At 49.0% G+C, this 14,284-nt stretch overlaps 1 protein-coding gene across 1 annotated transcript; it reads right to left on the bottom strand.

Annotated features, from left to right (window-relative positions):
* Positions 1 to 5,762: 5,762 nt before the first annotated feature.
* FOXI3 (forkhead box I3) lies at positions 5,763 to 12,020 on the bottom strand. The gene is made up of 2 exons (XM_030837550.2): positions 11,378 to 12,020; positions 5,763 to 8,865 (listed from the first exon to the last, which is right to left on the bottom strand). The coding sequence occupies exons 1-2, from the start codon at positions 12,003 to 12,005 to the stop codon at positions 8,243 to 8,245; spliced, it is 1,251 nt and encodes a 416-aa protein (XP_030693410.1). The 5' UTR covers positions 12,006 to 12,020; the 3' UTR covers positions 5,763 to 8,242.
* Between the last annotated feature and the right edge of the window lie 2,264 nt (positions 12,021 to 14,284).

Raw genomic sequence — 14,284 nt, 5'->3', positions numbered from 1 at the left:
GGGCAAATGAGGTGTATCATCAATGAAACTCTTGTGGAAAGGGATGCTCTGTGCCTTAGTTTCCCCACACAGGGAGGGGGGAAAATGTTCTTTTCTTTTAAGATCAATAAGATAATTATTTCACTTTAAAATAGGAGGAGGGACTTCCTTGGTGGTCCAGTGGTTGACTCCACGCTTCCACTACAGGGGGCTTGGGTTCGATCCCTGGGGAAGTAAGATCCCACATGCCACGTGGCACGGCCAAAAAATAAAAATTAAAAAAAAATAAGTAAAATAGGAGGAGACAGACATCAATGGGGTTTAGTTACGGTGGGAAGAACAATTTATAAAGGGCTTCCGAGGGGACTTGATGGAAATGGGAAGGGTTACGATGCTCAAGGGACAGCTGCTCCAGAGATGGACCTCTGAGTGGAAGCCTGAAAAGATCTGGGGAGGGACCTCCCTGATGGTCCAGTGGTTAAGATTCCACGCCTCCATTGCAGGGGTTCGATCCCTGGTCAGGGAACTAAGATTCTGCATGCTGTGCAGTGCGACCAAAAAAAAAAAAGAAAGAAAAAAGGTCTGGGGAATTGAGCTCTCATGGTAGAGGAAATAACTGCAAAGACCCTAAAACAGAAGAGTTTGGAATGCTTGAGGGGCTGCAGAGCTGTAAGTGTCTGGAGCCAAGTAGAGGGGGGGTTACATGAGTAAGGGAGGGAGCTAGTTCATGCAGGGCACAAAAGAACTTTGGGGTTTGCTAGTAATAGAGGTTATCAAAAGGTTCTAAGCAGGAAAGCTGTATCATCATATCTGTTGTTTAAAAGATTACTCTGGACTCCAAAGGGAGAATGAGCTCGGAAAGGTAGGGATGGAGGTAGCGTGCACAGCCGGGAGTCAGGAGTCAGGGCTGGGAGGCCTGCAGGCGGGAGGTGTGGTGATGGCAGAGGAACCAGTGAGAAGTCGTGGGCTGCAGACTAATTTTGGATTCTGGAGCCGACAGTCCTCATTTCAGGCTTGGAGGTGGGGTGCGAGGGAAACAGGAAGCAAAATAAAAGTTAGTAGGTGTTTGGTACATTTACTAAGTGACTCACTCGCTCACTGGAGGCCATGAATGAGTGAACTTCCCTTTCCTATGAGATCTCCATGGCTCCTGGCAGCCAGCTGTTTGCCAAGATCCCTACTCTGTTTTTTTGTTTTCTTTTTATAAATTTATTTATTTTTATTTTTGGCTGCGTTGGGTCTTCGTTGCTGTGCGCGGGCTTTCTCTAAGTTGCGGCGAGCGGGGGCTACTCTTCATTGTGGCGCATGGGCTTCTCTTGTTGCAGAGCACAGGCTCTAGGCGCACGCGCTTCAGTAGTTGTGGCACGCGGGCTCCGTGGTTGTGGCGCACGGGCTTAGTTGCTCCGTGGTACGTGGGATCTTCCCGGACCAGGGCTTGAACCCGTGTCCCCTGCATTGGCATGCGGATTCTTAACCGCTGTGCCACCAGGGAAGCCCGTCCTACTCTGTTTTTGCCTTTCTGTAATATGAGGTTAATAATACTCACTGTCCAAGACTGTGCGGCAAACAAATGATGACACTGACCTCAGACCTTCTGAGAAGAAACAAGTGGAGGCTCTGTGAGTGGACGCTGAGGCCCTTCTGGATGTTACTGTTGGGCAAACACACAGATTCAATATAAAATAGATGTATTAACCCTCTCAACGGTCCTGTGAAGGAGATACCTCTATTATCCATTTTATCCGGAAGACAGAGGCCCACCCAGGGAGTTTGTACAAAGGGGCCACGGTCGCAGTGCCTATGGGTCAGCCCAGGTGGGGGCAGTTGGAGGTGAGAGTGATGTGATAGGGTGAGTTGGCATCATCTTTGGGGCTGAGAGGGAAGAGGTCCTTGTGCTTGGTAATGCCCCACTTGCTGATCCCAACCTGGAGCAGAGGCATCCCTGCACTGTGGTTTGCTTAATGCCTTTCGAGAGAGTAAACTGGGGAGGAGGGGACCCCAGCATGCTTGCAGCCTCGAACCTCCTTTTGTTTGCTTGTTTGTATTGTTTTGGTTTTTTAGCCGCATCTCGGCCTGCGGGATCTTAGTTCCCTGACCAGGGATCGAAACTGCATCCCCTGCAGTGGAAGCACGGAGTCTTAACCACTGGACAGCCAGGGAAGTCCCTCGAAGCTCCTTTGAAGTGCGGTGGAGTGGGGGCCGCGAGTCTTGATGCTTGTTGGTGTGGCTGGAAAGCGCCCAGGGCTGGAAGGGCAACGGTGTAGGGGAACTGACTGTAGTCGTGCCCCCAGGCCTGAGGCCTTGAAGGGAACTCCCTTTGACCACTTGACCATGGTTGCGCTGTCCCTTCTGTCAGTCCAGAAGCACCACGGTTTTGAATAAGGCCCTGGTATTTTCTCCTCCCAGCAGGAGCACAGGGGAGACACGGGGTGAAGGAGACAGTGGCAGGGCTGCAGCTTCTCAGCCCGGGACAGGAAAATTGCCCGCTGCTCTTCCCAGAGGTGAAGTCATTCTGCCTCCCTTGGAGGAGGCTGGCAGCTGCGTGAGGGAAGCTCAGTCCCTTCCTGTGGACCTTCCCTACCCTGTGTACATCTTTTCTAGGCCCTACCATGCTTGCTAAGGATCTGAGTGGGTCTAGTCATCTTCGTATCCTCAATGCCTAGCACAGGGCCTGCTGCCCAAAGGGATTTGCTGAGTCAGTGGATACATTTCCAAATTTATGTTCAAAGTCCAAGGTTCCAAATCAGCATCTCCAACATCTGGCTTCCCTCGGCCGCTTCAGAGCCTGAGATCTGGACCTCTGATCTGGCTGCTGGCTGATCCTGCAAAGGAGGACACGTCAAGGAAAAGTGACTTCTCTCTGTTTACCTTCCTGTATCCCTGAAAAGGAGCCCTGGACACAAAAACCAACCTCAAGGAGTTTACAAATGAAGTGCCTGAAGAGAAGAAGGGAGTGGGTGGCAGGGCAGGAGCCTGGGTTCTAAGCCCAAATCTGCAACCAGCAAGCTGTGTGGCCTTGGGCAAGTCACTTAACCTCTCTGTTTCTCATCTTCAAAATGGAGCGGCATTATAGTAGGTTAAGGGCAGGTAGGCTGTGACATCAGATGGTCTGATTTTGAATCTCAGTTCAACCACTTGCCTGCAGCAACCACCTAGATTTTTGACCTTGGCTTAGTTATACAAACTTCCTGGGTCTCAGTATTCTCATTGGTGAAATGAGTGACAGTATCCACTTCATAGAGTTGCTTTTTTAAATTTAATATATATATTTTAGGACTGTGCTTGGCACCTAATAAGAGAGTTATTATTATTGTAATGTTTACCTTTTTTAAAATGATAAAGGACTGTTCTCCAGGCCTCCCAGGGTTTTGGCGATGATCCCCCAACATCATGAATAAAAAGGTAGGGAGGAATTCTGTAGGTATCAGGTCTTTTTTGACCTTTTTTTGTTTTCAAACCTGACAGGAAATTCCTTCTTCTTCCAGCGGTGCCAGCCACCCAGCCACAAGCACAGCTGACTGCTTTCCATGACAAAAGGCAAGGCCACAGGCCCCCAGGTCTCTACCCCAGAAACCAGCAAATCCCTGCCTCAGGAAACCACCACGGGTTTCTTTTTCATGAAAAACCTCAAGGTTTTATCTACTAGAGCAGCTCAAGAAGATAAAAAACCAGTTAGATTCTGAAGATGCAGGCTCTTTCCAAGTTCTAGTAAGTCTCAGAGAGGCAGAGAAGCACAGCGTGGGAGTTTCCTCTGAAGTTCAGTGATGTTCCTTCTTCCGGGGTGTGTGTGGGGGGCTTTGGGACACCAAAGCTTGGCCCATTTTGCCTGGAGAGCCCTGGGGAGCTGGGGGAGGAGTTAAGGGGGCAAAGGTGCCCAGTTTTCAAAGCCTCTGGGCTCCCCGGCTGCCTTTTCCCAGTAAGTTCAAGAAGATAAAGGATGTAAAAGTATCAAGAAGGAAACCTGAAACCTGCTTATTAGTTTTTCAAATTCTCCTTTACCCCTGTCTTATTCTAAAAGGTACATCAGGTCCTAGAAGGTCGAAAGGCAGCTGCTTTAAGTTATACATGTGCCCAAAGGTCCTCAGCCTGGGCTGCAACTTGACACCAGGCCCTAGACTCTGGGAGAACCCCAGAGAAAGAAGGGCGCTAAACTACATGGGGATGGAGGGGGACGTCTTCTTCTCTGTATTGTCCCGAACAACGGAAAGTGAAATCTAGCTCAGGTCCAGAATTCCTGACCTGGTTCCCAGGCAGAAAATGTCACAGATGCAGGAAATGGGTGTCAATTGGAGTGCCAGTGCAGACTTTGACCTGGAAACATCACAGGCACAGGCAGCTTCGTCTCTTTCCCTTTAATTCCAGGCCCAGCGGGAGGCAGTTCCCGGATGGAGACCTGCCCTGGGCACAGCTCCTTTGGTCCCCAGCTCAGCTCGGGGGACTGAGCCACCCTGCTGCCCTTTGCGGTTGTCTGGGAGATCAGAAGTGGATTCTCCTCTTCGTCTTTGTTCTCATAAATGCCATCGTTCTGGCATTTCATAGCTATCAAACACCCAGATTTAGATGCTTCCAAATACAGGTTAATCACATTCTTTCAATGTATCTTTCTTTCCAAAAAATCCTTCTAAGTCTGTTCTCCGCACCACCATCCCTATCAAATAATAATAACCCAGATAGTTTAATTTTGTTTGGTCAGAATTATTCCCAGCCGAGGTCTCTATTAATAGAGATAGATGCCAAGAAGGAAGCTCCCATAAGCATGTACAACAAGCAACTAAAATATGGCGAGCCTACCTCCAATGCGACCGGCAAACGGGTAGATCTGTTCTGAGAAATGCCACAATCGTTGGGCTGCTTCTACTCACAACTCATTGAAGAGAAAAGCCGTTTCATAGGACAGACACTGTCCTGTACCAGAGCCCAGAGGCCTCATTCATTCAGGGCTCCTCTGCTAGCCCTAGAGCCTAGGACTTTGTGTGGGGTAGTGAGGGGTCTCCATTTCCTCCCTGGCAAATTGTGGGTGTTGGTCTAGATCAGTGGTTCTCATCCAGGTCTAATTTTGCCCCCCAGGGGACATTTGTCAATGTCTGGAGAAACTTTTGGTTGTCACACATGGCCAGGTCCTGGGGGGTGAGGAGGCAGGAGGAGGGGGAGTGCTTCTGGTATCTAATGGGTAGAGACTAGAGATGCTACTAAACATTCTGTGATGTACAGGGCAACCTCTACAATGGGTTATCCCTCTCCAAATATCTATAGTGCTGATGAAACCCTAGGCTAGAAACCTTATCTTTCAGGTTTCTTCTAGCTGGGGCCAAGTTCAAGTTTCCTAGCAATTTCCTTGGAAAGGATGGGCTGCCCACGGCCCCCTTGAGGACCACAACAGCCAAAGCCAGAGCTCCCCCTGAGGAGTGCTGCTAGCTCGTGGGGCCTTACAGCACCATTTCTTTCTGGAACACAAATTATCTGGTGCACTGAAACTTAGTTTAAACTAAATGACAGAACCGTTACTCTGTTAAAAATAAATAAAATGCTCATATGCCTAGAGATCCTCCAGAACCGTTTCATTCCAACCCTTTAGGATAGGATGTGTGTAGGTGGAACAAATCCAATTAAAAAAAAAAAAATCAATCGCTCGCTCTCTCAACGCACAAAAATCCCTGTAGCAGCCTCCATGCCATGCCACTTATAGCTCTATTCCTTTAGGAGAAAGAAGTTAAAGACAGAAAAACAGTAATGCCTAAAAGGTAGCCATAAGTCATCCCACTTAAAGTTTATTTCATGTGAGTTCCAGCATGCGGTGTGCTTTTTTGGGGAAAAAGAAATGTTGTCCCAGTTCACATTATAAATTAATTTACAAATATAGAATTGTGTTAGAAACAGTATTTATAAAAGTCCATACAGTTTTTCACATAGAAAAATATCTATAGAAAGCGTTTTTTTGTACACACAATACGGCGGTAGGTAGTCTCTTTGGTTGTCCTCCTGCATAATATTTACAAAGTAATGGTGATGTTATTTATACCGCAATAGACTATTTTAAAAAAATAATTCTGTATGTATATTTCAAACTTCAAATTTAACAGTAACGCTGTGAGAGTCTCAAAAAAGAATACACAGGGAAAAGTTAAAAATTTTTTTGCAATGAATTTGTGTTCCTTTTTCTAAAAAAATTAAAATCCTGAACCAGCAACGCTCCCATCAAAGACCAAACAACATCGTCCAAAAAACAATTCATAGGACATTATCTTCATCTTAATACATCGCTATTCCAATAAAATCACCAACTATCTGCATGTTAATTCACACTTTCTGGATAAGTTCAAACAGTGGCTGCATGTCTGCCATGTACAGACATTCTGTTGGGCACCAGGAGGGTGACCATAAAAAACTATTTAAAGGAAGATACCTCTTGAGAAGTAGAAGGGAATGTTAAAAATAAATTACATAAAAAAAAATTTTTTGACCACAAATGTCTTATTTTAAAAACTTATAAAAATTCCATTTAAAAACTACTTTGAATAAAATTCGAAAACTTTGTTTCAAAGACGAAAAATCCAGGACAAATGCTAAAACGGATAGGATGCCAATTAATTAGGATGGTCAACCCAAACCTCAGAAATATGGCAGCAGAAGTAAGACAGAGCTGGTGTCCAACCTCGCTGCTCAGAATGTCTCAAGTGATACTGATTTCAACCAGAATCTTTGGTCAGATGAAACCTAGCTCATTCCTACTCTTTAGACACCATGTCTGCCTATGCACGTTGGTGCCTTTGCTTTTCAGGAACTAGAACACACTAGAACACAAAGCTTACAAGCACTGACTCTGGAGCCAGACCGCCTTAAAACTGGATCCTGGTGAGAGTTCCCTGGTGGCCTAGTGGTTAGCATTTGGCACGTTCACTGCCGTGGCCTGGGTTCAATCCCTGGTCGGGGGACAGAGGTACCGCAAGCCACACAGTGAGGTCAAAAAACAACAACAAAAAACCCTAAAATACAAAACACACACACGCACGCACGCACGCACACACGCACGGCCCAAACTCGATCCTGGGTCCATGACTTACTATCTGTATGGCCTTGGGCAAGCTAACTAACTTCTTGGCCGTTCACTGCCCTCATACAGAAAATGAGGGGGAGTAACAATACCTCTCTCCCAAGGTTGTCGTGAGGATTAAACGAGCTAATATATGTCAAGTATCTAGAACAGTGCCTGGCACACAGGGTGTGCTTGGGCGGTTCTATTGCTATTAGTATCTGCCATGTACCTGACACTGAGCATAGACAGAGGTGATTTGTGAGCTGCGAAGAGCTCAAGGATTTGTGGCGCTTCCTAGCACAGTATTCGAAAGACTCTCAGTAGCCACAAAGAAGACAAATGGAGGTTTCCTATAAAAATCCAGGTCTCTGGGCTTCCCTGGTGACGCAGTGGTTGGGAATCTGCCTGCCAATGCAGGGGACGCAGGTTCGGGCCCTGGTCCGGGAGGATCCCACATGCCACGGAGCAGCTAAGCCCGTGCTCCACAACTACCGAGCCTGTGCTCTAGTGCCCGCGAGCCGCAACTACTGAGCCCGCGAGCCACAACTACTGAAGCCCGCGCACCTAGAGCCTGTGCTCCGCAACAAGAGAAACCACTGCCATGAGAAGCCCACGCACCATAACGAAGAGTAGCCCCTGCTCGCCACAACTAGAGAAAGCCCGCACGCGGCAACAAAGACCCAACGCAGCCAAAAATAAAAATAAATAAATTCATTAAAAAAAAAATTTTTTTTAAATCCATGTCTCTGACTTTTCTAGAAAAATCAGAATGCTGTCAAGCAGGAGATAACCAGCTGCCCACAGCAGCCTTCAGCTCGAAGGTCCCAACCGCTCGCAACTGCTTCCAGTGCCAACTGTTATCTTTTTCCGACCCAATAACTTAATTCACTTGTTTTTGTAGCCGGTCCCTGGACCCATTTGAGCTTGTGACCCTGACATACAGTGATGAACAAACACACGTGGTCCATGCCCTCTCAGGGCTCACGGGTATGATCCCAGAACAGAGTGAGCTGGATTTCTCTCCAGAGAAACCTGTCAAAGTTTGCCGGGTTGTAGAAACAGTTACCTACTGCATCCACGCTACTCCAAGTGTGGTCAGTGGACCGCAAGCTCAGCCGGGAGCTTCGGAGAAATGAGGAGTCTCAGTTCTCGCCCCAGACCTACTGCCTTGGAATCTGCATTTTCCACAAGATTTCAGGTGTCCATAGTCAAGTCTGGGAAGCGGGGGGTCTATACCTCGGAGCCCTCCCGGGGGTAGATGAGGCTGTTGACCATGCTGAAGTTGTAGAAAGGGGTGCTGAAGGGGCTGCTTGGTCCCCCGCTGGTGCTGGCAGGGAAGGGGCTGTAGTAGGAAGACCTCTGGCTGCTGCCATTGCTGGTGCTGTGACTCAGCTGCAAGGTGTCTGGCGAGGCCTCCGGGACGGAGCTGGGGGGGAACGCGCCGCTCGAGGGCACCTGGGCCCCCTGGATCCCTAGGGGGCGGCCGCCGGGGAGCACTCGCTGGGTGCTCCCACTGCTGTTAACACTTAGCGTGCCGAGGCTGCTGAAGAAGCTGTTCAGGCAAGGGGTGGAGGAGAGCACGGACCCTCCTGGGGAGGAGGCGGTACTCTTGGTGCCCTCGGGAGGCTCTGGGGACTGAGAGGGCCTCAGCAACGCCGGGGAGCTGTCTCCTTCCGGCTTCCCACCCACTCCAGACCCCAGTCCCGGGGAGAGCCCTTCTTCTGTTTTCGAGGTCCCCACGGCCACCGTAGGGGTGCTGCTGGCTTCCGAGCGGCGCTTTCGCTTCCGACGGAAGTTCCCGTTGTCAAACATTTTCTCACAGTTCGGATCCAGGGTCCAGTAATTACCTTTCCCTACGGAGATGAGAAAGAAAGCTGAGTTAGGGGAGGATGCGGTTCAGGCTCATGTACTCGGCTTCGCATGTGATAGGGGGCTGGTGGGCAGGCTCTCGTGAAACTCCGACAGAGATGCTCAAACCACTCTGCTGTTTAAATGCATCCTTTTGTGGGAGATGGCACTAACTGAGCCTCATTTATCTGTGGAGATAGGGATAAGAACAGTACACCTCACAGGTTGGCTGTGAGGGTTAAATGACAGATCTCCGCAAAGTAGCCACGCCACAGTGAGTGAGTGAAGAAACAGTATCTGTTATCACTTGCTGAAAGGGAGCAATACTTGCCCCCCAAAAAATACTCCACTGGAAAAAAGCAACCTCCAATACCCAACCCTCTGCCTTGCCGAACAAAATCAGGTTATAACTGGGGAACTGACTGGTTGAACAATGCCTTGGATGGATGTATTTGGAGTACAAGGAGGCTCCACACCCCTTCCTTGCCTAGGGCAGGAGGCACCCCTGCATCTCTTCCAAGCTCTTCCTCCACCAGTCTCAGAGATCAGGGCCCCATTTAATGCATGCAATGCTAGTCTTCTGCTTAGAAAATTTCCCTCCCTTTTGAGCACAATGGAAGTAAAAAAGATCTATCGTCTTGGAGGATTTTATCTCCCAACAGCTTTTTCCACTTCTGGTAAAAAGAATCTCTGGCATTTGCAAATACTGTAAAGCGCTTATCCTGTAGTGAATTATCTGCATGGGTAACTTCAGTTACTCCTCACAGCTCTTTGGAGACAGGCAGTATTATGGCCTCCATTTTTCAGATGGGGAAACTGAGGTGCAGATTGGTTAGCAACCTGCCGTCTTTCCAGTTAGCAACGGTAGGTAGGGCCAGGATTTAAGCAGGCTGGCTCTAGACTCAGCATTTTTAACTACTAGCACACACTCCCCCATATCCATTACTTCCACCTACACATTTTCTGCAAGTAGTTGCAGGAAAAAAACTTATTCACATATCTACCATCTAAATAACAATACCTGCATCTATCAGGATATTTATACTGTGTCACACCTTGGTACCAAAAGCTTTTTTCTTTTTCTTTTTTTTTTGGGGGGGGGGGCATGCCGCGTGGCATGCTGGATCTGAGTTCCCTGGATCAGGGATCAAACCTGTGCCCCTGCAGTGGAAGCTCGGAGTCTTAACCACTGGCCCTCCAGGGAAGTTCCTGGTACCAAAAGCTTTGATAAGACACCGGTTAGAGGTCCTCGACCTTTTTAGAAAGTTGAGGAGTATACATGACAATTGACATGATCATCTCAGGTGATTGAGAAGCCAGATCTGGAAGATGTATCTTCTAGAACTGCATGCTCTGTCCAGTACAGTAACCACTAGCCAAACGTAGCCGCTAAGCGCTTGAGAAGCGGCTAGTCCCAAGTGAGATGTGGTGTCAAACACACACATAGGAGTTTGAAGACTTAGTACCAAAAGAATAATGGAAAGTAGCTCACTGATAATTTTTTATATTTGTTCTATGTCGAAATGAAATTAAAAAACATTTTCACCAGCGTCTTTTCACTTTTTTCACGTGGCTACAAGACAATTCACAGCCACGTGTGGGTTGTACTGTATTTCAAGTGGAAAGCACTGCTCGAGAAAGACTTTAGGTACAAATACTCCAGGTCATAATTTGCATAATTTACACAAAATCCTGGATCTCTGTAGAGGGCAACTGAAACAGTTTTCTCTTCCCCTTTTCCTATTTTAATTTTTTAAATTAATTTTTAAATTTTTTTTAATTTTTTTTAATTTTCTTAAATTTATTTAATTAATTTTTAATTTTCCTAATTTCCGACTCTCTCCGCACACCCCTAGTCCTGGGCTCCTTCTGAAAACCTCACGTAAGATTCTGTTTCTCTCATTTTTGAGCTTTTCTCCACCTCACTCCTCAGGTTAAGAGGGAAACCACTAACGCGCCACGGTAACCCAGCCCTCCTCACCCCCGGGGTTAGATCCGAACGAAGCAAACTTGGGGTTTTCATTTTTACATTTCCAAATACATAAGGTTCCCAAACCACAATCTGCAGGACCCAGCTCAAGCTCCCTGATCCCTCGACCCCCGTCTCGCGATGCCCGTGCCACCATCCTCGAATCATGTCTTAAGGTAGGGACAGTACGTGTCCCACGAAGGACACAGTGAGTCTCTCTGGAACCCGAGACAGGAGGAAGGACATCTACGGACAGCGTGTTCCAACTCCCGGTCTCTCCCCACCTCTCTCGTGAAATGTAATGGGATTCTCAGCTCATCTGAATCTTTACAGCCATCCCTTATCTGAGAGCCCACCCGTGTTCTTATTCCTAATCCACCTCCCTGCAACTCGACCGGCCCTTCCAACGGCCTGAGGAACATCACCCAGGGGCGGCTGTCTGCTTGCCCTTTAACCCTAACTGGCCAGTCTCTGCGCGTGTGTGAGTTGGGGGTGGGGGTGGGGGTGGGGGGTAAGGGACCGGCCGGGAAGCACCTGTCCGCCCTCACCTGGGTCGTCCTCGTCGCGGGGCACCTTCTTGAAGCAGTCGTTGAGCGACAGGTTGTGGCGGATGGAGTTCTGCCAGCCGGCCTTGCTGCGCTGGTAGAAGGGGAAGCTGTCGGCCACGAACTGGTAGATATGGCTGAGCGTGAGCTTGCGCTCGGGCGCGCTCTGGATGGCCATGGCGATGAGCGCCGAGTACGAGTAGGGCGGCCGCACCATCTTCATCAGGTCCTCGCGGTTGGCCATGGACAGCCAGCTCAGCTCCCCGGGCGCCGCGGGCCCGGCGGGCGAGGCGGGCGCTGCGGCCGCGGGCTGCGCGAAGGGCCGCTGCGCGCAGGCGAAGGTGCCGGCGGCGGTCGGCGGCTGCAGGAAGGGCCCGGGCGCGCCCCCGGGGGGCGGCGGCGGCGGCGGCGGCGGCGGCGGGGCGCCCAGGTACGCGGCGGCGGCAGGGGGACCGCCCACGGCCGGCCCGTTGAGCCACAGGTAGGGGTTGGCGGCTGCGGCCGGCGGCGCGGCATAGTCGGCCAGACCGTAGGGCGCCCGGGCAGCCGGGGGGGCGCCCGGGGCGGCGGCGCCCGGGGACAGGCCGGGCTGCGAGTACACGCCGAAGTTGTCGCCGCAGTAGAGAGCCATGTCGGCGACCGTCGGCGGGTGCGGCGCGGCGGCGGCGGCGAGGGGAGAGCGGGGCTGATCTCGCCGCTCGGGCGAGAGCATCCCTTTGGGGGCCAACCCTGCGGCCCCGCCTCGGCCCTGGCCGGGCGACCGGTGTTCTGGGCGGGGGAGGGTGCGCGCGGAGCGCCGACAGGCCGGCTTCTTATAACCGTCGGCGGCGCGACTCCTCCCGGGCAGGTCCAGGGGCTGGGCGGCGGCCCGAGGGCCGCGGCTCTCCACGCCCCCGCCACGCCCCATCTGCCCGCGCGTCCCGGCCGAGCGCGCGGAAACCTCGCGCCGCCCGCCGCGCCCCGCCCCGCCCCGCCCCTGCAGCCCCTCCTCGCCGGGCCAGGGGAGCCCCGGGGGCCAGGGGAACCGGGGGAGGCTGACGCCTGCAGGATTCGAGCGAGGCGCTCCCCGTTCCTAACCACCGTGTCCTCAGCACAATAACGAAATAAAATAACGAATATCAAAACAAAGAGATCACCCGAGACGGTACTACTGTTTTCTAAAAAGTCTGTAAGTTAACTCTGGGTGGCCGCTCAGGCCACCTGCCTAGCCCCCTTTGGTATTTCGACCTGGAGCTATACCTTTTGTCATCGAGTTGCCGGATTCACGTCCGGTCTCGACCGATCGGCTCACAGTCGAAAATAATAGACGTGATTTACAAGTCTTTGGGGTATACGAAAGATATCCCTTCTCCTGGGGAATTCTTTGAAGGGAGGGACTGAAATCGGTTTTTAATTTCTCTAACCACGTCTCTAAACATAACGATAGGTTCGTTCACATTCGGGAAACATGTTCATTTAGGTCACGTTTGCGCAGTCTTTTGGTGTGATTTGTTGTCTTTCAAAACAGAAGGGTGAACGTTTTCAAAGACATTGAAATGGGGGGGTTCGGAATTAGCATTTTAAAGCCAACTGTAATTTAAACTGTGCAAGAAGCGCTCATTTACAAAAATGGTCTTCACGAATTACGGTAGAAGACTTGCCCTCTACTTTTGTAAGTTTTCAAATGCGGCTCCTGCCTGGAAAAACAAACAAAACCAGTGAAGTACTGTGTGGACCCCACGTGCCACGCGATCGTTACTTACTGGCCCCGAACAACGATAAGAAAACTGTTTCTTTTACAATTAAAACGATTCCTAAATATGTTCTTAAGAAGTGACCGGTCTGAGATTCTCGTTTAAGGGAGAGGGTGGGGGAAAAGATTTTTTTCTATTAGCCAATTGCAGGCTGACAGTTCAGAATATTTAATAATTCGGAAACCCCTCCCCTCCACCACCCCGCATTTATTTTCAGGACAAAGTTAGTTATATACTTTCAGAAAAATGATCGTCTTCTGCTACCTCACTTCGTAAAAAATGAAATCCAGAAAACATTTAACGAGCAAATTTTGGTTCCTAAAATGCAAATCACACTTCAGATGTAACATTTTTCTCGTCTTTTGTGAAACCGGAAAGGAATTCTTGTCACGCAATTTCTTTCAATCTCCTTGCAGATGATATAGAATGGAATAGTGTTTGCCTTAGTCGTATTTTGAGTTAGGTTTCCTAGTTTAGATAAGCACCGTGCTTTTGTTTTCCTTCCCAAATAACCCAAACGAAACTGTTTTGTTTTGCTATTTCTCTTGCGATGTTAATAAGGGTGACAGCTATAAGGAAGGAAAACAATTTTTAATAAGTTATAATGCCCCAATTTAATAATTTTTCGTAAATTTAAAATTTAAACTAAAAAGAGAAAGTCCACAAGAAGAGCTGGCAAACTAGATGGCAATAAATTAGGAAAAATTTGAAACCATCTCCCCCTTAGTAATTGATGTCCTTAAGAATATAATATAATGCCTTCCCTTATTTTTTAGCAAATTGCTTACCCATATATACTTTGCAGTCCTGAAGGTTTGTTTTTGTTTTGTTTTGTTTTGTTTTAGTTTAACTCTTAACCCTATACTCCAAATTATCCTGAGTGAGAGACCATGATTGAAGATTATTGTTTCTTGTTTGGGTTAAAGGTTCAGCCCAGTAGAGATATTTTGTTCCTTGACTATGCAAGGAACTTGACTAAAGTCTTTTGCGGACTTTACTTTTATTTAAAAATCATGGAGCCACCTAGCGTCTCCTTGCCTTTGTTACAGCATTTATCCAGATAGGGATCTGTGAGGTGGACACCCCCTCTAGGGGTTTGGAAGTTATACTCTTTTCTATCTATTTTTAAATCACATATTAATTAGATAAGCTTAAAACTATCATTGGTCATAATCTG

Source organism: Globicephala melas, chromosome 12, assembly GCF_963455315.2.
Source record: "Globicephala melas chromosome 12, mGloMel1.2, whole genome shotgun sequence".
Lineage (NCBI taxonomy): Eukaryota > Metazoa > Chordata > Mammalia > Artiodactyla > Delphinidae > Globicephala > Globicephala melas.
This window is presented reverse-complemented; position numbering and strand designations above follow the sequence as displayed.